The sequence below is a fragment of the Globicephala melas genome, chromosome 19 (genome assembly GCF_963455315.2).
Source record: "Globicephala melas chromosome 19, mGloMel1.2, whole genome shotgun sequence".
NCBI classification, from domain to species: Eukaryota; Metazoa; Chordata; class Mammalia; order Artiodactyla; family Delphinidae; genus Globicephala; species Globicephala melas.
The window spans coordinates 36,013,485-36,036,265 of record NC_083332.1 but is presented as its reverse complement, the minus strand read 5'-3'; the positions used below and the strand labels follow the sequence as shown (position 1 = coordinate 36,036,265).

At 41.3% G+C, this 22,781-nt stretch overlaps 1 protein-coding gene across 1 annotated transcript in view; it reads left to right on the top strand.

The window, feature by feature from the left end:
- The first annotated feature begins 1,839 nt into the window (after positions 1-1,839).
- The window catches only part of CSNK2A2 (casein kinase 2 alpha 2), a 40,390-nt gene continuing 19,448 nt past the window's right edge, over positions 1,840-22,781 (top strand). Inside the window, exons 1-4 of the mRNA XM_060289074.2 lie at positions 1,840-1,974; positions 2,798-2,909; positions 11,491-11,592; positions 14,187-14,237. Coding sequence (XP_060145057.1) covers positions 1,871-1,974; positions 2,798-2,909; positions 11,491-11,592; positions 14,187-14,237 — 369 coding nt within the window. The 5' untranslated portion in view covers positions 1,840-1,870. The remainder of the gene's footprint in view (positions 1,975-2,797; positions 2,910-11,490; positions 11,593-14,186; positions 14,238-22,781) is intronic.

Sequence of the window (22,781 nt, the reverse complement as noted above, 5' to 3'; positions counted from 1 at the left end):
TAATAATATTGAGCATGTAGTATCTGCTAGACACTGTTCTAAGTGTATTACATGGCTTACCTTGTCTAATTTTCCCCATAGCCCTGTGAAGTAGGTGCCACTACTATTTTTATGCTGTAAAATCTACAACACAGAGAGATTAAGTTATTGACCCAAGGTCACACAGCTTGTAAGTAGCAGGGCTGGGATTCAGACCTGGGATGGATCTGACTCCACAGTCTGTGCCCTTAACTATATCAAAAGGGAGGAAACAGGGTCTCACCTGGAAAACAGAATATGAAAAAGGATTGGAGTCAGAGCAACCTGGGCTGAGTGAGGAAGTTCTGTTGACCAAAAAAAAAAAAAAATGTGGGATGGGAAAGCAAGAGAAAAGAAAGGCCCAGAAGATCAAAGAGAGAAGAGTGGGGCTTCCCTGGTGACGCAGTGGTTGAGAGGCTGCCTGCCGATGCAGGGGATACGGGTTCGTGCCCCGGTCCGGGAAGATCCCACATGCCGCGGAGCGGCTGGGCCCGTGAGCCATGGCCGCTGGGCCTGCGCGTCCGGAGCCTGTGCTCCGCAACGAGAGAGGCCCCAACAGTGAGAGGCCTGCATACTGAAAAAAAAAAAAAAAAAAGAGTGTTCAGGGCTAGAAGACAACATGGTAAAATAGGCCAAAGTTTGGTTGGCTACCCCACCCTCAGTCCATGCCCCTAGCCTGTCCCTGCCGGCAGGACTCTCACAATTCTTCTCCTGCTCTCTGTGGTCCCAAACAAAACCAGGGTACTTACATGGTCCTAAAGTATCTCCCCACAAATTGCTTATTAATTACAAAGGGAAAAATAGGAACTTTACAGTGAGAAACCCGGCTGACTCCAACTTAACCAAGTGACAGAAGTGAACATACAGAGGGCTCTTAGGGAAGGTTCTGGAAGGAAATTTGGGGGAAAGCATAAAAGAAGGGTTTCGTGAGGAAGGCTCAGGATGAGGAGAGAAGGGGAAGTCTTGAGGTTCAAGAGTCTCTGGGTGACACGGCAGGGTCCATTGGGGGAAGATGGGGTGTCTCTGGGAGGGATGGGGAACTCTCTTGAGTTGGAGAGGTCCTGAGAGATAAGATCAAGTCATTAGGGAGGGACTTGATGGGAACTTTGTGTGACAAAAAGGTCACAACAGGGTCCGTTTGGGAGGTTGGGATGGGTAAAATCTGGATGACGAGAGAGTAGAGAGCTTCGGGTAGGGGTCTCTAGGAGACTCCTAAAAGGGTATACGAGGGGTAAGCCTCTAGAGCAGTAACCTGTGGGTGGACAAGACTCCGTGATGAGGGCGTTAGGCCAGACCGAGGATGGGGAGACTTGGAAGGTAGCCTTGAAGGGCGGGGCCGGGGGTGGGGCCGGGCCGCCGGGCGGGTCCCCCCGCGCAGCAGGGGGCGCTGTGAGCCCGGGAGGCCCCGGGCCGGGCGGCGGCCGCTCCTAGTGAGCGCGGCCCCTTTTCCGGGTGTCCTCCTCCTCCTCCTCCTCCTTCTCCTTCTTCGCCACCGCCGCCGCCGCTACCCTTTCCCCGGCCGGCGGCTGCCGCTGCTGGTGCAGCCATCGCCGCCGCCGTCGCCGCCGCCGCCGCGGGGCCGCGAGCCAAGCGGAGGCCGCCGCGGAACGCGAGAGCCTTCCGCCCCGCCGCCCCGCCGGTCGCTCCAGGGCCGGGCCGGCTCGGCCGGCGCCCCCAGCGCCCCCAGCCCGCCCGCCCCCGCGGGCCCGGCCTGGCGCGGCCGCCCGCAGCCGCGCTCCTCCTCCTCCTCCGGCGGTCCGCGGCCCGCCGCCTCCTCCGCCTGCCGCCCCGCGACCCCCGCCGCGCCGCCGCCGCCTTAGGCGCCCCGCGGCGCCCCCCGGTCCCGCCCGCCATGCCCGGCCCGGCCGCGGGCAGCAGGGCCCGGGTCTACGCCGAGGTGAACAGCCTGAGAAGCCGCGAGTACTGGGACTACGAGGCTCACGTCCCGAGCTGGGGGTAAAGCCGCCGCCGTCCCCCGCCGGGCCCTCTCACCCCCACCCCCGCCCGGCCGCCCCCCGACGCAGACCGCACTCGTTCCCCGCGATCTGACCCCCAGCGATCTGTCTCCCCGCTGGGCCCGTGCTTCCTCGGGTCTGGGGTGGGCGGCAGACACCCCCCACACACACACACACACACTATGTTCTCGTCTCCTTCTCCCCCCTTCTCGTTCCTTCCTCTCCGCCGTGCGCACCCCTCTCTCCCGCTCAGCCCAGAGAATGCTTTCTTACTGACAAGTGTAGGGGTCCAGGGACCAGAGCCTGGTGGAAGTGAGGGAGCGGCCCTTCTCACGCTTTGGGGTTTCTATTGGGGTGGGAAGTCAGCAGCTGTACTCTTGAGCTATTAAAATTCTCTGCCTTTTTAGTTTTTTGAAATGAGGCTGGGTGGGAGGAAATTTTTTAAAGACGTCCAGGCTCTCAAAGGAGGGGCTGTCTACCTTCGGCGTGTGAAGTATAAGGCAGGTGCTGTGGGCAGAGGGGCACTTCTGAGCCTCCAGGATGGTGATGCTTTGCTCACCTCTCTAGATTGGCTCAGACCCTTGCCTTCCTACCTCATCTCCCCCAAGTTAATGAGGGACCAGTTAGGTTAGGAGCTGCGTCCAGTGAAGGGAGCCAAGTTTATGTTGTGGCTTTCATTTAGGTAATGAGTCGTGGCATGATGTATATAGACAGTACCAAGTGCTTGATTAATGGAAGTGGCTGGATGGGGGTGTGTAGTGGGCATAGGCTCAGTTAATCCCAAGTCCTGGCATTTATGTGTCGCTCTTTCTTGCCTTTCACAGTAATCAAGACGATTATCAGCTGGTTCGAAAACTTGGTCGGGGAAAGTATAGTGAAGTATTTGAGGCCATTAACATCACCAACAATGAGAGAGTGGTTGTCAAAATTCTCAAGGTGAGTGTCTTATGAGTGGTGTTAAAACTTCTTTTTCACAGGTCAGGAGGATATAAACTACTCCAGCCACATACTAGAATGAGTAGTACAAGCTCTCATTTTACATATCTTCTGCCTGATGTCTCTCTGCTACTCCTCCCACCCCGTTTTCCTGTGAACTTTCAAGAAAATACGCAGACCTGTTTCAAATCATGATAGTTCAGGAACATTCTTGTTCTGAAATGTAATTATGGGGTCCCAAAGTGAAAATTCCAAAGGGGCTCCATTTGTTACAAAATAAATAGGTATTCGGGAGCAAGAAGAGCCTTTTCGTGCAGATCCTGTCACTCCAAGAGCTCCCTGAGTACTGAGCTTCTTATTCCAGAGAGGAAGTTGGAAACAATTAGAGTAGCTTCTTTGAAGATGAGCTTGAAGCCTGAGCGGAGGGAAACACCTCAGTGGATAATCATTGTTTTTTCTCCTTTGGTGATAAAAGTTTCAGGTGGGGTGGATATAGTGAGCCAATAGTGTCAGGAAGCTTCATTGTTGCTTATCAGCTAGTAAAAGTGAAGTTGGGAGCAGTGGGGGATACACTTGTAATCACAAATAATAATGGGAACAAAACAGCCTGAATCTGGTTTAGCAGCCTAAGTTTGTTAAACATACACCTTTGTCATCTCTTGAATGAAGGCATGATCTTAATGAGCATGAAGATTGGCTAAATTATCTTCCAGGTGACTGATTGTGTAGCTTTGATAATGTTTTATAGGGTGTACTAAAAAGTAATTCTTAGAATCTGTGAAGGGTATTCATCATTGCTAGATTATTTAATATGTGTGCATGTCATTTAGTGAAATCTTGAGATGACCAGAGTTAGTTAATATAAACACTTTTACATATACAAGAGTTACATTGTGGCCATTTTGAAGAGGCTTTGTGAATAAGAATGTGGGATTGAAAAGCTGTTTTTGTATCTTAAGTAGAGTTAGGGCAGCTGTGTCCCTATTTAGAAAGAGGGGTCAGGCTTAGACTGTCTGAAAATCACCTTTCCGAAAAGTGATCATCTCTATTACGCAGTACCATCCTGGCCTAGTGATGAAGAGGCAGGATTGCAGTTGAGAGAAATAAGCAAATTATTTGTGCTGTCAGAAACACTGGGGTAAGAAGTGAGGAATTGATATTGAAGACGTGGAGTTTTTGACTCTCCTCTTCCCTAAGTATGAATTGTACCTACAGAGTCATGTGATCTTTTTTGTTTGTTTTTCTTCACAAGCATAAATATTGAAAGAAATGTTCTCTTCAGAGAAATCACCTGGCAAAGGCATACAATTTTTTTTCTTTATACATTAGCATAAATGTTTTTAATATAAGCTGCTTAAAATCTCTTTAGGAAATTTTAAGCAAGGCATAAGTTGAAATTAGGAATATCCACATTCCATTGCTGTACATTCAGAAGAATGAACTGCTGACTCTAAAGCAATTCCAGAAAAATGTCTAAACATTTGTGTGATGGTAGCATTTTTAGAGTAAGTGTGCAACTTCCTGTAGTGTCTTTTTTGAGAAGGAACAGCATTCAGGTGTACATGTAAATAACAGTACGTTCATTTAGGGAAGCATCACGTTGCCCTTTAGTCATCCTTGTAGAGAGCTTCATAGCCTCAGTTGCTGGATAGCTTTTCCCCTGCTCTAAAGATTCGGAGGATATGTTTAGGGAACCCAATATGGAAGCTGAAGGTTATTTTTAACCAACAAGAAATGTAGGCACAAAGAAACATATCTAACATCACTATGTTGAAATAACCCTTAGCCAGAACTCCTGTTTCCCATTCTTCCTGTCTCTTACTGCTCATTTTAGCACTGGGCTATAAGATCTTAACGTTGAGCACAGAGTAAGTACCAGTGTTCTCGAATAAGACTTGGGAGGCCCCCTTGATGCTCTGGCTAATGAAGTGTTGTTTCTTGTATCTTTTCCACACAAGTTCTTCTCAGAGTGCAGCCTGAACCACCTTGTTTCCACTGGTGAAAACTACACTCACTTTCTGTTTTTCAAAGCCCTGTGACATTTCTCTCCAGATTTTGTTCTGTCTGAAGGATGGGGTAAGAAACTACTAATGGTATTGTCGGGTTTTCTTGTTCTGACAGGCTGAATTAAAGTAGATTGAAAGTATTGTTTTTTAAAAAGAATAGGGTCTTTACTCAGTAAAGTGCCCCTATTCAGATAAGTCAAAGTTATGACTAATACCTACTGTTGTGGTGCTTGGCCACAGGAAATTAGTTCCTTAACAGAGTGCCAGTTGCTCATAATTTGAAGGAATCCAGAAAAAGCTTCCTCTTCATCTAGGCGTACTGTATTTCAACTTCAGGAAGGAATTATATATTGATGTGCACATTGTGACTGAGACAGAGGGTACATTCCTTGAGGACAGGGGCTGCCTGCTTTTTTGGCGAACATTCCATCCAGTCCTTTTCAATATATGACAATGGTTGGATGATGAATGACCACAGGGATTTTATATCATTTAATTTACATCAGTAGATTTCTCAATATTTTTGTGATCAAAAGATATTGGGGCTATTAAGAGGTTTTAGGAATTTAGAAATTGGTGAGCAAAATGTTTCTGTCTATGCTGAAGTGAGATCCTGAGTTGGAAATCTTCAAAGAAAACTTTCCAATCAATAGGGAGGTTATATCTTTTTTTGACAGAAATTGTTTTGAGGAGAAAAGGCCGAGGTGGGGAGGGGGTGGATGGTAAGGGTTAATATAGCAGGGCAGAAAACCACTTTTGTGCCTGAGGTTTCATGTTGATTTTGAAAAGTCAACTTTTCAGTTCCTTTTTAGTACCTCTTAGGAAGGCATAGACAAATAAAAACATTTGGCCATTTTGGACAACTTTTAGCCCTTTGTGAGTATCACCTATGTATGGATTTCATCTCTTCTTAGAGTCCTTGGGATCCTTCAAATTCAGCTGCTATTTTCTAAGTAGAAGTTAAGAGCAATACCAGTTTTTAAAAAACAAATGTGCAGGCTTTTGGACCCATGCTGCAAGGACTGGAAATCCTCATATTAGGTTTCCTGTTGGTAGTCTTATTTTATACAAAGAGCTTGGCTGTCCATTTTTGCCCCCCAGAAATTAATTATCAAGCTTCAGACAAAGAATGATGGTAATACAAGTTTATTTTTTCAGCATGTTTAGCCTACTTGTTTGTAGGTATATTTAAATTTTTGTACTTGCAGGAGGTAGTGTTAAAAGAAGGATGAGATGACTGTTGATTACAGATTTTTTTAGTTAGTTCATAGTGGGCTGGTGGCTGTTTAGGTTATATCAAAATGATGTTTGCTCTGTGCTTTCTCGTTTATTTCTACTTCATCAGCTGCTAGGTTTTTTACCCTCCATTTACTTTATTAGGCAAGTGTGCCAAGACATCATTGTTCTGAAACAAGACATTGATACTAATTTATCTAAATATTTTGGTGATTTCTAGTTTCTACACACGTCTCATGGTATAAAAAGTGTTAAAGAGTATTATTAAAGTATTAAAAATAAAAATTTGGGGACTTCCCTGGTGGTCCAGTGGCTAAGACTCTGCGATCCCAATGCAGGGGGTCTGGGTTCGATCCCTGGTCAGGGAGCTAGATCCTGCATGCAGCAACAGAGATCCCGCGTGCTGCAACTAAGACCCGGCACAGCCAAATAAATAAATGAATATTTTCTTAAAAAAAATAAAAATATTAAAAATTGTGAACTAGTCAGTGCTGTTTCTAATATTGTGGTTGTGGGGTCAGACATTGAGAGTGTGGTTAACCTGTGAAACAGAGTCACAGGATAGGGGAGCACGGATATTACTAGAACCCAGCCTCTTTTTTACGGACCCAGGGGAACCTGCAGTTTGCTCAGGGTCCCATGGCTGGTGGGGGCAGAAGCACTAGGTTCACGACCTTCGGTCCCTCCCATGGAGTCTTGGTAGATGTGAGGGAAACAAGTAGGACATTTGCTGGATGTTCTGAACTGTACTGGAAAGATGGCCAAACACTCACTGGAAGTCAAATGGAATTAATTTGTTTCCAATGATTTTGGGAGTTATTCTTCTGAAGGGAAATATTTGACATCAGAGTGTTGCTGGTTGAAGTGTGGGATAGGTTAAAGCCCAGAGAGCTATAGGGACCCAGACTTGGGTTCTCTGGTGTGTATCCACAGCAGCATGTTTAATGTGTAAGTGAAATGTTACTTTCTTTTCTTGTTTGATACCACAAGAACCAGTGTTTTTATACTTTTTTAACCCATACAGTTCTTCCAAGTCTCATCCTGATCACTTGCTCAGAGAGCAGAACCAGTAGTAGAAAGGACCGTACCATCCTCTCCATGAGATTCAAAAGGCCTGCTATGTGCCTCACATTTTTACATAAAAAAATTTTTTTAATCTAGAATAAACAGTTCAAGACGTTGATAATGTAATTGAGAAGATGAGAGTTGAAAGATTAGGGGCAAATTTGCTGTGAAGAAAGAAACACTGCTCAGATAATGTTTATATTTAGGTCAGTCATGATGGATTTTAGAGATGCTACCAGGGTAATAAAATAAAAGCCATCATCCAGACTGAGCTTTCTTTCTCCTCTATCCTACATTCCTGACAACCATTGTTCATTGTAATTGTTTATTGCAGGTGATGAAATTAATCTTAGTGGGGCAGTTGTTGCTTTGGTAGTGGAATAAAAGTAATCCCAGATTTGAAAGTTCTGAGCTATATTCCTGCCTTCCTTGAATTTATTAGTTCAGTTATGCTTGGAAAGAAATTAAAATGGGACTTTGCCTGTTAACATTTGCTGGCATTTACTGAGGTCATAATTCTTGTGCCTTTGGTAGACATTACTTTGCAAATTCAGTCACAATTAAATGCTGGTAATTGAAATCATTCTCAGATCTGGCTTCTTAAAAATCTGCTGTAAGTAAATAGGACAGATTACTGGCCTTATCAACTTTTGTCTTTCTAAGCAGCCAGTACTAAATTGGTCTTTTGTTTTAAAATGTTTAATGTTGGTGAATAGGGAAAGAGAAAAAGGACCTTACTCTTGGATTACATTGAAAAAGGTTCTCCTGAATAGCTGGGAGTCTTCGCCTGTGAGCAGAAACCTTCTGAAAAAAATCTGTTTTTCTTTGTTTTCAGAGCCCGTGCACAGAACTTTTTTTTTTTTTTTGGTGGTACGCGGGCCTCTCACTTTTGTGGCCTCTCCCGTTGCGGAGCACAGGCTCCGGACGCGCAGGCTCAGTGGCCATGGCCCACGGGCCCAGCCGCTCCGCGGCATGTGGGATCTTCCTGGACTGGGGCACAAACCTCTGTCCCCTGCATCGGCAGGCGGACTCTCAACCACTGCGCCACCAGGGAAGCCCCACAGAACATTTTAAATGAGTTTTTCCCCTTTAAATATTCTCTAGGTGTGTGCCAAAATTAATTTATTATTGAAACTTGATTTAATACTTTAATTTCTTTTTTAGCTTTTTTGCCATTTTATCTACTAGACTTTGAGTTTAAATTTTTTTGTTTTGTTAAACAGCTAAACTGATTCAGTTAGAACCAGATATTCTCTGAATTGGAATAAATGAACCTTAGGTGAGACAGAGGCTTTTTCTAGCATGCAGGATGAAATGTGAAATGATGAGATTGTGATGGAAATGTATTCTCCACTTTAGTGATGGTGAATGAATGCAGCCAGTGGGCTAGAGGGTCAGAGCATCCTTATTTCTATAAAAATTCATGGTCTGTTTTCCTTCGGATGCAATGATCCTCCCTTATAAATCCTAACTTTTTCTCTTCAATTCTTTTTATAGAATTTAAATCTTTGCTTTCACTCCCTAGGAGCTCATTGGTTTTTCAGCTTCTGGAGCATCTCTTAGGTTCAGAGGAGTGAGCTTGAGGCTAAAGGGAGTTACCCATAGCCTGGGTCCTGTAGAGACCTGGTGCCCCTGCTTTGGAGGGGAGTGTCCTGAGCTGTACATCACTCTCCTTTTTCTTACAGTCTCTTGGTCTTTTGTCAGTATGTGAGAACTCCAGCTGCAGTGTGACTCCATTGTGCCACTTCAGAATTGTCCTGCTGTCCCCAGTCTCTAGTTTGGGAAGTTATTGGACAGGTGACAATTGGGTAACAAAATATGCTTCACATGCTCTATAGGTTACCTTTAGACATAATGAAAAATATGTTCATCTTAACTGGGTTGTCTAGGAACTGGGTGCCTGCCTGATCTGTTGCTGCATAATGGGAGAACAAAGCAAGGCTTTATATGGGGCATTGTCATAAGAGCAACTTATTTAATGGGTTACCCCTGTACTAATTCCCTGTTAGAGGGGAAGAGGGATTTTGGTGAACACAGGCTTCTTCTGGCCGTTGTGTTTTTCTCCCTCTGTTGCCACTCCCACAGATGTGTAACTGCTTTCCAATAGTGACTCTAGAATTCTACACTATTGACTCTAGAATTTTCTTACATTGAATATACTGGTATCGGCTAAATTTTTAGATATGATAGCCAGCTTTTATTTTTCTTTTAACTTACTAACAAAATTTCAGACTTACAGAAAAATTGCTGTATCTCTCACCCAGATTTCTCAAATACTGACATTTGTTTTATCCTTCTCTCTCACTCTTTCATATATATACTCACATGTGTGTGTATATATATATATATATACACACACATAGATGTGTATGTGTGTGCATATAAATAATTATATTTCTTTTACATGTCTTAAGTGCCTGAGAGGAAATTGCAGTCATCCCTAATTTCCTCTATTTCCTAAAAACAAGAACAATTGCTTACATAACCCACAATGCCATGATCAAAAATCAGAAATTAACATTGATGCAGTGCTGTTCATCTACAGCTCTCATTCTCATTTGCCAGTTGTCCTTACAATGTTCTTTATAGCAAAGGAAAATCCCAGACCATGTGTTATATTCAGTTGTCATATCTTTTTAAACTGGAATAGTTGTTCAGTCTGTGTGTTTCATGACATTGACATTTTTGAAGCTTATAGGCTACTTATTTCGTAGTATATCCTTCTCTGGCTGTTTTCTGACCAAGTTGTACTTCATATTCAAGTGCTTCATTTTCCCAAAGTATTGAGCTCTGTAATTATGAAAAAGGGAAGTAAGGAGTAAAATTCCTAAGTGGACGTGGGGAAGAACCACAGTAGCCAGATCCATTCTACTGAAAATCCTGACAAAGTGGAGTGGACATGATTGTGGCAGCTGGCTTGGAAGGTTGCAGCCAGATTCCAGTCTCTCAATTGAGCACCCTCTTACAGGTGATACAGGTGTTCTGTATTTCATAATCCCTCTGTTTTGTTGTGTGTTCAAGCTGTAGCTTGGTGACCAACAAGAGGTTTCTCTGGCATGTGTGTATATTACATCTCCCCCATCCCATCAGCACCACATACACACAGGCTTTTTCAGTCTTGTTTCATGGCTAATCCATTGCACTCTCTTTGCCTGTGCTTTTATAACGGTGTCTCAGTGGTGAAATACTCCTTTTCCTCAGTTATGTTTCTGCCATAGCCACACTTGGGAAATGAAAGTGCAGTGGTTAAGAGTGAGGCCTACAGTCAGATTGTCTAGATTAGAATCCTGCCCCCACTTTTTAGAATTAGCTGTGCGACCTTGGGCAAATAGCTCAACTTGCCTGAGTCTACTGCATAGGAATTTTGTGAGGATGAAATATGATTTATTACTAACTAAAATTTTGAAAATAATAAAGCTAACATTTATTGACTGCTTCCTATATGCCAGTCACTGTTTAAGTACTTTATAAAAAGCATGATTGATTATGATAATGCTTATTTTTCCATAACTACTTTTATTCTTCTTCAAACTCTTTAGCCCATTTAAGACAAGAAATAACATACATAATGCTAGTATTTCTGATTAAGGTTTTTGATTTTTCTATCCAGCAGATTGAAAGGTTTGTAGGTAGTGGGAGTTTTCAGTCACTGCTGTGTCAGAGGTCAGTTTTCTCCTTTGCTGACCCATCATCTCTTTCTTTAGGAATGGGATATCTTGGGAAGTTTTACTAGCTCTGAACTGATTTCAGATTCTAGATATTAAGGAAATGGGAGTGGAGACAGGACATGGGAGCCAGCAGCTGGGAAACAAGTTTGTAACTTGATGTCAGTGAACTGGTCTTCACTCCTAGAAGACAAAATTACATGCAACCCGTTGGAAGAGCAGGTGTCTCACCATTTTGTTTCAGTTTTTCCATTTGTGAGTGCATGATAGACAGCTGTTCAGAGCTATAACAGTTTCCATTTGGCAGTTAGTTATCTAGTAAGCATTTTATTTTTAAAGTATGACATGGGTATTCAAAATTTTATGTGCCCCAAATGTAACTACTTAAAGATTTGACACATAAGCTGTATGAGTCCATGAATTATTTGATTCTTATGAGAAGGCCCATTTTATCTTTCTTTTCTTTTTTTTCTTCTAATTTAAACATGCCCTTTAGCATAACACAGCGTGCAAGATAGTACAATATCCATTTGATATAAACATTGTTTTAAAGTTTTATTTATTAACTTCAAAAGGAGTCTTACTTCTGATTACTCTTGTGTATTTAAGCCAGTGAAGAAAAAGAAGATAAAACGAGAGGTTAAGATTCTGGAGAACCTTCGTGGTGGAACAAATATCATTAAGCTGATTGACACCGTGAAGGACCCTGTGGTAGGTGCCTGGTGGTTGCGGGAGAGAGTGTGTGTGTGTGTGTTTGTGTATGTCAAGTCACAAAACCTGAAAATAATGGGAAACATCATTATAATATAGTGGGAATGATTGTGTTTGTCTTTACTACTAACTGATTTTGAAAACCAGAAAAAGTCATGGTGGCCCAATGATAAAATAGCCACCACCACTTTTTTTTTTTTTTTTTTTTTTTGCCGTACGCGGGCCTCTCACTGTTGTGGCCTCTCCCGTTGCGGAGCACAGGCTCCGGACGCGCAGGCTCAGCGGCCATGGCTCACGGGCCCAGCTGCTCCGCGGCATGTGGGATCTTCCCGGACCGGGGCACGAACCCGCGTCCCCTGCATCGGCAGGCGGACTCCCAACCACTGCGCCACCAGGGAAGCCCGCCACCACCACTTTTATGGAACCTAAAAGTTTATGTAGAAAAAAATCCCTGTCCCAGGTTTATTACCTCATTATTTTGATTTGGCCCACAAACGTTTGCTGAATATTTCCTTATGGCCCTGCATTTCTCCCAACTTTGAAAGCTTGTTACTGCCAATTAACATTATTTTACCTCACTTAAGTAAGCCTGACATTTGAAAATCTGGGTTTATAGAAGGAAATAAGAAGTGTCTCCATGTGGACACTTGCCATAGAGAGCTGAACAGCCCCACAGACCCCTTGAGGTCACTATCTTGCTATTTCTCATACTGGTCTTTAATTCTGCATCCACCATCGGGGCTCACATTGTATACGCAGATGCAATTTAAATATTTTTGTTAAAATGCTTAATTTTTAGCCATTTTAGATGTGCTGTTTAATTTTGTTTTCTCTCTCCCTCGGGAGTAACGTAACCTTAAGTGTTTATGATTAGCCAAGCTTCCCATTCAATTTCTGTTCTTTACCTGTTCTACCTCGAATATTTCCCTGTTCTCCCATGATAGCTTTTTAAGAAGTAGGTCTTTGCTTCTGTCTGCTAAAGACATCCACATAAAAATGTAGCTGACATGCATTGAATGCTTACTGTGTGCCAGGCACTGTTCTGTGTTTAATGGTATCATGTCTTTTAATCCCCACAACAGTTCAGTGGGGTGGGTAACATTATTGTCCACGTTGTCACATTGTATAGATAAGAAAACTGAAGTCTGCAGAGATTAAGTAATTTGCCAAGATTACACAGTATCATTGAATTGAAAAAAAAAAAAAAAAAGTTTTTCCTTTTGGACCCTGAAAAGATTGAGAAGGATGGTTGTATGCTAGATTCTATCTGAGGCATTAAAAATGTTTCCCAACCTTATCAGCTCAGATTGATTTTACATTGACTAACTCTGGACTACATAATCCTTGAAAATGGCCTGCAGTGTGGGCCAGTGTGTAGTTTTATACTTAGAGCATCTTCATTTTGCTTTTTTTTTTTAAGTTAACAGACCTTAATGATTCCTGTCTTACTATTTTTGTAATTCGTTACTCAAAGCATGTATGTGTTTTACATGATATGTAACGCAAGTAAATCAAGGTGAACGAAAACCAATAGGGAACCCTCATCCCCTAACTTGTAGGGGGACAGGCTTGCTCCCAGCCTATAGAGAGATCTGGTGGTCTTGTTGAAACTTTCAACGTTGGGCCAGTGAGGAATCCTTGCACCAGGTCTGCTGCCTGCTCAAAGACTTGCATGCATGCACTGTGGCCTATTTCCTAGGTAACTTTTACTTGCTTCCTTGAGCAAAACTTCACAGCTGTAAAGATTTCCAAGATGATTTTATTTCTTCCTATAACCCTTTAAGCCCCTGCTTTTCTCTCAATTTTGAAAGCTTGTTACTGCCAGTTAGCATTATTTTACCTTACTTAGGTAGATGTGACTTTTGAACATCTGTATTTACACAAGGAAATATTGAACATTTTGTACTCATTGCATTAAAGATTATAGTACTCAAAAATACTTGATTTTATATGATTTGTGGGGGAAACACATCTTTGTAAAGTGAGACATTCTCTAATTGTCCCTAGCCAAGGCAATAATTTCACATTCTACCTTACTGATAATTATAGACTTTTCTGGATCCTAAAAAGACCAGTAATAAATTCCCAAGACCTATGATAATTCTGTAAAATGCATCTGGCTCATTAACCCAAGATGAAAACGTAACACTCCTTTTGTAGTTGACAACCTGGAACACTGCAGAGTATAAATCTTCACATAATGTGCCAGGCCCACTGACAGGTTGGTCAGAGAATACAACTCTTCTTAAAAAACAAAAACAAAAGCTTTGTTATGAACTTTTGCAACCATTTACAAAATAAAATGAATAGTATAATGAACCTCCCTGCACACATCACCCAGCTTCAGCTCACATTAAGCAGCTTGTGGCCAACTTTTTTCCATCTATACTCCACCCACTTCCCAACAACCACCATCCCCAGTTGTTTTGAAGCAAATTCCAAACTTAAAATTTCAAGAGGATTCTTTCTTAATAGGCTCTCCCTGATGAGTGAATCTCTTTCATCTAAGTGGGATTTGGGGGTGGGCCAGTACAACAGAAGCAAATTACATTTATTGTTTGAAACTTACAAAGCATTAATATTCTCTCTTGCAGTCAAAGACACCAGCTTTGGTATTTGAATATATCAATAATACAGATTTTAAGGTGCGTATATACTTTTTCTTTCTGACATGGGGTTAATGGGGAGTGGGGAGGTGGCGATAAGCACTCTTGATACTCTAGAACACAAGGGGGCCGGGAAAGGTCATTGGTGAGAGCAGGAAATAACATTGGATTCCTTAAAGCATTACTGCAGAATGCAGAAAGTGGTTAGGTTCTTGCACAGGTGGAATTACTCATCACTCTTTGCCTTGCGTACTCTGGGGAGGGCTGCTGGGCTGGGTCTAAGTTAATGCCTCATTTATAACGCTCCTGTTGTAGACAACATAGTTTTAGGTAGGTGTTAACTTTAATTTTCATACAAATCTTATATTACTGCTAGGAAGTGATAAATGGATACGGGACTTGAATGGAAAACAAGTCAGTATAGTACCTTGGATTCAAGCTGTCAGATGGCATGTATATTCATGCACACTGTACAAAGCAGATGACAGAGTCACGGTGCTTTAGAAAAGCCCTATTTTGGGTTATTTACATTTCTTATGTTTATAAGGTGTGTTAATTTAGACTTTAAAGTGTTCCAAAAGCGTGGTTTTAAGCTGTCCTTTTGTGAATTTATTTTTGTTCAAACACTGCAACCTTCTGATAAGGAGCCAGGCATACTGGACATGGTAGAGCATAATATGAAAACCAATATAAAAACAAATAGTGGTGTTGATTTTTAGGGGCATTTAGAGAACTTTTAGGTGAATATAATTCTCTGTCAGTGTTTGAAAGGCTTGTGGTTTTGTTTTGACGGAAGTTAGGACAAAACCAAATCAGCAGTTGAAAGTTGATGCTATGGGGAGTGATGCTTTGGGGTGAAAGTAAAAGAATCTTATCCTCACATTTACTTTTTCTTTGGTAATCACTCTAAAATAATTAGTGAAAATAAGCAAAAGTGGACTTATGACTTATAAAACAATAAGCAAGTTTTATATTCAGTGCAGTCATCCCTTGGTATCCATAGGGGATTGGTGATTGGTTCTAGGAGCCCCAGGAATACCAAAACCTGAGGATGCTCAAGTCCCTTATATATTAATAAAAATGGCATAGTATTTGCATGTAACGTATGCATGTCATCCTGTATACTTTAAATCATCTCTGGATTACTTGTAATACCTAATATGTAAGTGGTATGTAAATAGTTGGTGGAGCACAGCAAATTCAACTTTCTGGAATTTTTTTTTTTCAATCCGCAGTTTGTTGAATCCTCAAATATGGAGGGACAATTGGATGGCTTTTCCCACTTGTAACAAGTTTCCTTGTTGATGTGACTCCTTAAAGGTGAACTCTAAAAAGTGGGATGTAAATTTTTTCATTAACTAGCAGAGCAGTGCTTAGCTGGTAGAGTACTGTGCTGATACACGTAACTGATCACACTTTTGCTGTGAACAACTGAGGGTTATCAAGATGTACATGATTGCGAATGTGTTTCTTAAGAAATAGGCTTTAATGAAACCAAACATTTTCCTAATGCAAAAGTTTAAAAGCTGGTCTCAATGGAACTTCATAGTGAAATCCCTCAGGTTTCAGATCCCTCAGGTTTCAGTGCTTCTGCTTCCTTAATGAATTTTTACCAGTTATCTAGCCACAGATGTAAAAATTTCACTTCAGTATTTTTTTTTTAATTTTTATTTATTTATTTATTTTTGGCTGCATTTGGTCTTCGTTGCTGTGCACGGACTTTTCTCTCCAGTTATGGCAAGCGGGGGCTACTCTTCATTGCGGCGCACGGACTTCTCATTGCAGTGGCTTCTCTTGTTGCGGAGCACGGGCTCTAGGTGCACAGGCTTCAGTAGTTGTGGCACGTGGGCTCAGTAGTTGTGGCTCGCAGGCTCTAGAGTGCAGGCTCAGTAGTTGTGGCACATGGGCTTAGTTGCTTCGCAGCATGTGAGATCTTCCTGGACCAGGGCTGGAACCTGTGTCCCCTGTATTAGCAGGCGGATTCTTAACCACTGCACCAGCAGGGAAGTCCCTCACTTCAGTATTTTTGTGTTTTTTAAATTGACAGCTGTTCTGTTGATTTAATAACATACAGAGGATCAGTTTTTAATTCCTAGAGAAATCTTACTTCTTACAAAGAGGATGTTTTGGTGGCGTATATTCTCTAGGAGCTTCCTTTAAAAGGATCATGGGAAACTGATGTTTTTTGAGGCTTGCATATCTGAAAACATCTTTATCTTATCCTCCCAATTAATACATTTGCCGTGATATAGAATTCTAGGTTGTAATTAATAATTTCCTCAGAATTTTGAAGAGATTGTTACCACTATTACCACTGAAGCCATTCTGGTTTCATCTTATATGTAATCTGGGTTTTTTGTTTTCTTTCTTCTGCAAGCTTTTAGTATTTTCTCTTTATTCTCAGTCTCTGAAATTTCACAGTGATGTGCTTTCATACAGGTTGCTTTCATCCTTTGTTCTGGGGACTTACTGGGCTTTTTCAGTATAGAAACCCATGTCCTTCCATTTTGAAAAAATATTTTTAATGTTCTTTTATTTTTTTCCCTTTCTTCCTTGTTCTCACTTTCTAGAACTCATTCGAATGTTAGACTTCATATATTGGCGTTCTATTTTCTTCTCTGAATTTTAAAAATAGTATCCTGTTCTTTTATGTTTTATGTAATATCTTCTATTTTCTCACTGAGAATATGTGGGGTTTTTTTCCCATTATGTTTTCTTCTTCATGTCTTTTTCTGTTTTCCTTCCAAATTCCTTTTTGGGGGGTGTTTTTGGGTTTTGTCTCTGCTACAGTTGTCTGAAATGTCACAGTTTTTGAATGTCTGCTCCCTCTGTAGAGTAATGAAATTACTGATTACTGATTGTCAGCTCCCGTCTCAAGAGTGCAAGCCTGGCTGCCTGCATCCCTAGTAGCCTCAAGTTGAGGAGAGCTGTAGGGAGTGCCATGTAGACTTTCACTTAATTCCCCCTTTTCAGTGTCGTGTTTTTAAACTCATTTTCCTGTCTTCAGCTCAATCTCTTTGCCCTTTTTCAGTGATACCTGGGGTCACCAATTCCTGAGCCTTTCTGTAGTTTTTCATTGTGAAGTGTTTGCTACTGGGCCCCCTCCGCTGGCAGAATGTTGGGAGAATTCTCAGCTTTTTTGGTCTGCTAAGTCAACTGGACATCTGTTTTATAGCTTCAAAGTTTGTTGTCTCTTCCATTCTCTTAGCATTGTGAGTAAATCCCCCTGTTCCTCTTACGGTTTTTGTTTTTGTTTTTTTAATATTTATTTATTTGGCTGCGTCAGGTCTTAGTTGTGGCGTGCGGGATCTTTCGTTGCAGCTCCTGGGCTTCTCTCTAGTTGTGGCGCACAGGCTCAGTAGTTGCGGCACGTGGGCTTAGTTGCCCTTGGCATGAGGGATCTTAGTTCCCCAACCAGAGATCAAACCTGCCTCCCCTGCATTGGAAGGCAGATTCTTAACCACTGGACCAACAGGGAAGTCCATCTTACAGTTATTTTAGAGGAGCTTTGGGAAGAAACAGAGGTAGGATGGGTTGGTTCTGCCATGTTATTAAACTGTAGGTCCCCTTTGAATGTTCAAACGATGCCATTTTAGTTAACTTAAAATATCTTAAATATCAGGTAGTAGATGTGTGTTTTGGAAGAGCAAATCATAACAGAAAAATTACTTTTTTTTCCAGATAGTATGACAGGCCATAAGTGGGGAAATCAGTTATTTAGTGTCCAGTGTCCTTCAGGCTATTTTGTCCTGTGTCCATCTTATTAGGAAAAGATGTTTTTATGTATTTTTAAAATTTTACTGTTAAGTGTATTAATAACTGGTTTTAAGGTATCATCTAGAGAAGGTTTGTCCTTGGTTTAAATATCAGGGGTGAATCAACAGTGACACAGCCTGTTCTTTTCAGTATTTTTTATTGATACAATTGATAATAAATTTTGATCTATAATTTCTTTTTATTGTAGAGTCTTTCTGATTTTGGTATCAAGGTTATACTAACTTCATAACATAAGTTAGATAGCTTTTCCTTTCTATTCTCTGAAAGTTTATATAAAATAGGGATGACCTAGGTAGTAGGTATCTTCTGAGGTGGGGAAGGGAGACTTTGAACTACACTTTCCTTTTTAAAACATACTGTTGGTTAAAGTTTTATCCTGGTTTTCTATCTCTTCCTGAGTCTATTTGGATAATTATTTCTAAAGTTGTCTACTTTAAATTATATTTGCATAAAGCTGTTAATAGAATTCTCTTAGGACTTAAAAACTTAATATGACTGTAATTATGCTTTCCTTTACATTTGTAATATTATTTGTACCTTTACTCTCTTTTCTCTCTTTTTTTTTTTCTTAAATCAGTGTTGCTAGAGATCTCTTAATTAATGCTTTCAAAGAATTGCCTTTTGGTTTTGTGCCCAGAGAGTTTATGTTAGGTTTTCTATTTCATTCTGTTTCTGCTCCTGTCTTAATTATTTTGTTCCAGCTTTTCTTCTTTTTTCCTTAATTATTTTCTTTCTTGGGTTTTCACTGTTTTTTCCTGTTAACTTCTTGAGTTGAAGTCATCTCATTTGATTTGTTTCTGTCTTTCTTAATTGGTAGTAAGTGTGCTTTAAGTCTGTACAACCCCAAGCACCATTGTAGCCACATTCCATGGTTATGTAACTCACTTCTGTATAGTTTTCAAATTACAAGTACAGATTCCAAACTTGTGGATTTGGGTTTTTCTCCCCAAATCTTTTACTTTGAAAAATTTTAAATCTACTGAAAATTGGAAAGAGCACAGTTAATACCCTTACATTACCTAGATTTACTAGCTGTTATTATTTTGCCACATTTGTAGTTATTTCTCACCTCTTCCTCACCCTCCCCTCTTTGTCTTTCTTTTTGTTGAAGTCATCTTAAAGTAAGTTGTAGTCATCATGATACTTCACTTTTAAATATGCCATCACTGGAACTAGGTGACATTTTCCTGTATAACCACAATACTGTTAGTACACTTAAGAAATTTAATATTTATATTATGATGCCATCTAATATATAGTATAGAGTTTATATTCAAAAGTTTCCCAGTAATTATTGTCCTGGGAATGTCCATTCAGGATCCACTTGGTATTTTTTTGTTTATTTTTTTTATTGATTCTTTTAGTTGGTTCCTAATTTGATTGCACTGTGTCCAGAAAACATGATCTGTATAATGTTGATTATTTGGAATTTGTTGATGGTTGCTTTGTGGCTTTGGTACACAGTCATTTTTTTATATCAAGCTTGTTAATTTAAATCTTGTTCAGATCTTCTATGGCCTTGATAATTTTTTCCCTTGATATTTTATTTTGTGGTAGTGGTACTGGTTTGGTCAGTTTCTCCTTAAAATCATCAGTTTTGCTTCATATATGTGAAAGTGATAATAAAAGATACATGGTGATACTTAGAACAAAAGACAAAATTTGAAAGCAAATGAATAGGAAAAGCCAGTTTCTAAAAGTTGGAATGAATAGTTACAGAAAACTTCCAAACTCAGAATTGTCTCAAGGAAGCTAAGGTACTGTTTTAAGGTAGAAAGAGTTTTTGTTGAGACATGCCTCTCAGTTTTCTATGCCTTTGGAAAAGTATCAATAAAAATAAGTATATATTTTAAGTAAAATGTATATAATTTGGGCATTTAAAAAATGTTTAAGACATCCCAAATGGGCTTCATCTTGAGAAGATGGTAGACCCATATTAATCTGTAGAAAATTTTATATCTTTCACATAGAATTAGGCCTTGACTACCTGATTATCTTGAGGCCTTGTTAATGCTGTTAGGGTCTGATGTGGAGATGGTGCATTCACAGACTAAATAAAGTTTCCTTAATTGGGGGAACAAAATTTACTTTTATTATAGATCACTGACATCATTTTGTCATTTCTTTGTAAGACATTTTCGGGTGATTTGTAGTAACTTTGATGTTCTTGATTAATGATTTTTTCTGCTTCCATAAGTTTCTAAAAATGTTGCTCTTGGTTTCATTCTGGATCTTGGGGTTATGTGTGAACAGTGCTAAAATGGGTGCCTCCTGCATTCAGCACCTTTCACTTTTACTTTATTTCGCACTCCCCCCACTTTTTCTTCTCCTTTTACGTGGGGACCACTGGTTTCTGGACGTAGACCGAGCTGTGTATGGCAGGGAATATGCAAGCTGTGTGTGCAGCGTGAGAGTTTGCTGTGCTGGTGATTCCCACATCTGGCTGGGAACCTTCTTGAAGTGAGAAGTCCTCCTGAATGACAGTCGTTAGGGATGGGGCCTTGGAATCTAGCTGCACCACGACTGGAGCCTGAAGAACTGTGTGTAGACAGCGTGAGTGAGGCCCACTTGTGGCCATTCCTTTCTGGATGTTGATTTTAGACCAAGAAGGCACTGATTCTCTTGGTCAAATTGCATTTTTCCCATTCTTCTTCTCAGACCTTCTGAGGTTAATTAAAAGTCCCAGGAGATTTCTACCTTGGGCCCTTGGAATAGTCCTGGAGTATAACTGACTTCTAGGGAAATGCCAGTGTGTTTGAGGCTTTGGAACCAAACTAGGATTGGTGAATAGTTTCTTTCTCAGCACCTTTGTAATCTTCCGGGAAGTATAGGCTTGTTTTGTTTTTGGTAAGTCAATTACTTTATGAAAATGTAAATAAAACTAACTTCCTGACAACATTTTGCAGTTGGTTGGTTAAGGATGTTCTCCACGTAGCTAAGAAAAATGGACGAGAAGTGTGCTTCTTGTGAAATTTCCCTTCCTAATTTGTCATGGAATCTTAGTACTTCTGTTTCTTGAAGACAGTTTTAATTTTGTTCCATTGACTAGTGAGCATCGTCAAAGACATTTATTGACTGCCTTCTGTGTACAAGCACAGAATTGCCACACGTGGTGTGGGCTATATAAAACATGTTATTCTGCTGTGCAAGGACAGAGTTGCTGTCCACAGACAGAGTTGCTGTCCACAGACAGAGTTGTACGGTGGACCCTTGACATGCCTGAGGGAGGGAAAGTTCAGAGATCTTTAATCACCAAATTAGTGACTGCCAGCAGCTGTGGCATCCGTTCCTCCCCAGCATGCATATGCCTCGATACGCAGGGGCGGTGGCGTGGGGCTCTTGGCGTGTGGGCAAGGTGAAGAAGCCTCTTGTTGTTCACAGCAGAGTGAGAAAGTATCCTGAGAACTTCGGGTCACCGCCAGTACCCGAGTGCAGAACATTAACTCTAGGCACGCTGCTGCTGTAGGTGTCCTGTGAGCGCCCCAGAGAACAGTGAATAGCCTGGGGGTTCAGAGAAGGAAGAGACCACTGTGGGCTCTGTGGCACCCGGATGGGATGGTTATGACTTTACCAGCTTAAGGGGAAGGGGCAGGCATTCTAGATATGGGGGAGGGAAGAACAGAGGTGGCAAAGACAGGTTTCTTTGGTCAGAGTGGGGAACTCCTGGGGGCTGCAGTGGAGAAACAGCTACAAAAGTTGGAGGAAGGTACTCCCCGGACTCTGGTGAGTCCTAAATTTCAGGCCCGGGTGGTAAAATGTTACAGGTGTAGTTTGGTCTCCTTCCCAGAGCTCCTGAAAACCGAAAGTGAATATCAGCCTGTCACTCAAGACTTTGTAATGTATTAGGCCTAAACCCTATAGTCAGCTGGTGTTTTTTGTGTTACATAAAATTGATATTGGTTAGAGTAGCTAGAAATACTGTGTTGGCAGCCCAAGGACATTTGTTTTTATCCCTTAATACTCGCATGGATGCTTGGGATAGATACCGCATGGTATGAGAGGAAAGCCTTCCGTGGATAAAGGTCCAAATAATAAAACAGCCCATGTTTGTTTTCTGGAAATAGAATATTCTAACCCTCTGAGGGTTATTAGAAAATGCCCTTTTCACTTTCATTGTCTGTTTATTGACTTGAGGTTCAACTTGGCACAGTCTCTGGGAGTGATCTCCTTAACTCTCAGAGGAAGAGCTGATTTGGCACCCGAAGAGATGTTATCTTCGGCCTGTGTCTGTACATACAGACTGTCAGTGTGCTGCTGAGAAGCCTTTCTCGCTATGCAGAGCTGGGGGAGAACAAAACACTTGGGTGTTTAGCTGTTATGCAGTTGAGTCTCTCGGGAGCAGAAGTGGTGGCACGTTCATGCCGTTGGGCCTAAATGCAATTCAGTCCCAAGCAGGGTCAGCCTTCAGTGGTGGAGCAGCTCCAAGCCACCACCAGTATACTGGAAAGTATGTGTTCATTTTCTACAGTGCCATGAGTGAAATCAGACACTCTTACTAAGCTGGAGGGAGAATTACTCTTACTTAAAAGGGGAAATTTGAGAAAGAGGCTAAGTCCTGGTGTTCAAAAATGTTGGATTCGATTCTTGGTAAATCTGTTGTTTTTCATAAAAAAATTTTTTTGAACAGGTAGTATGTTTACATGGATCTAAAATATAAAGTGGTACACAGTGAAAAGTCGTTCTTGCAGATACAAATATGCATGTGTAGTTTTAGTTTCCCCTCCTTTTTTACACAAACGCATTGTATACGCTGCTCTGTGCTCCTTGGAGAGATTCCCTACATGGCTTGAGTCTTCCAGTAAAGAG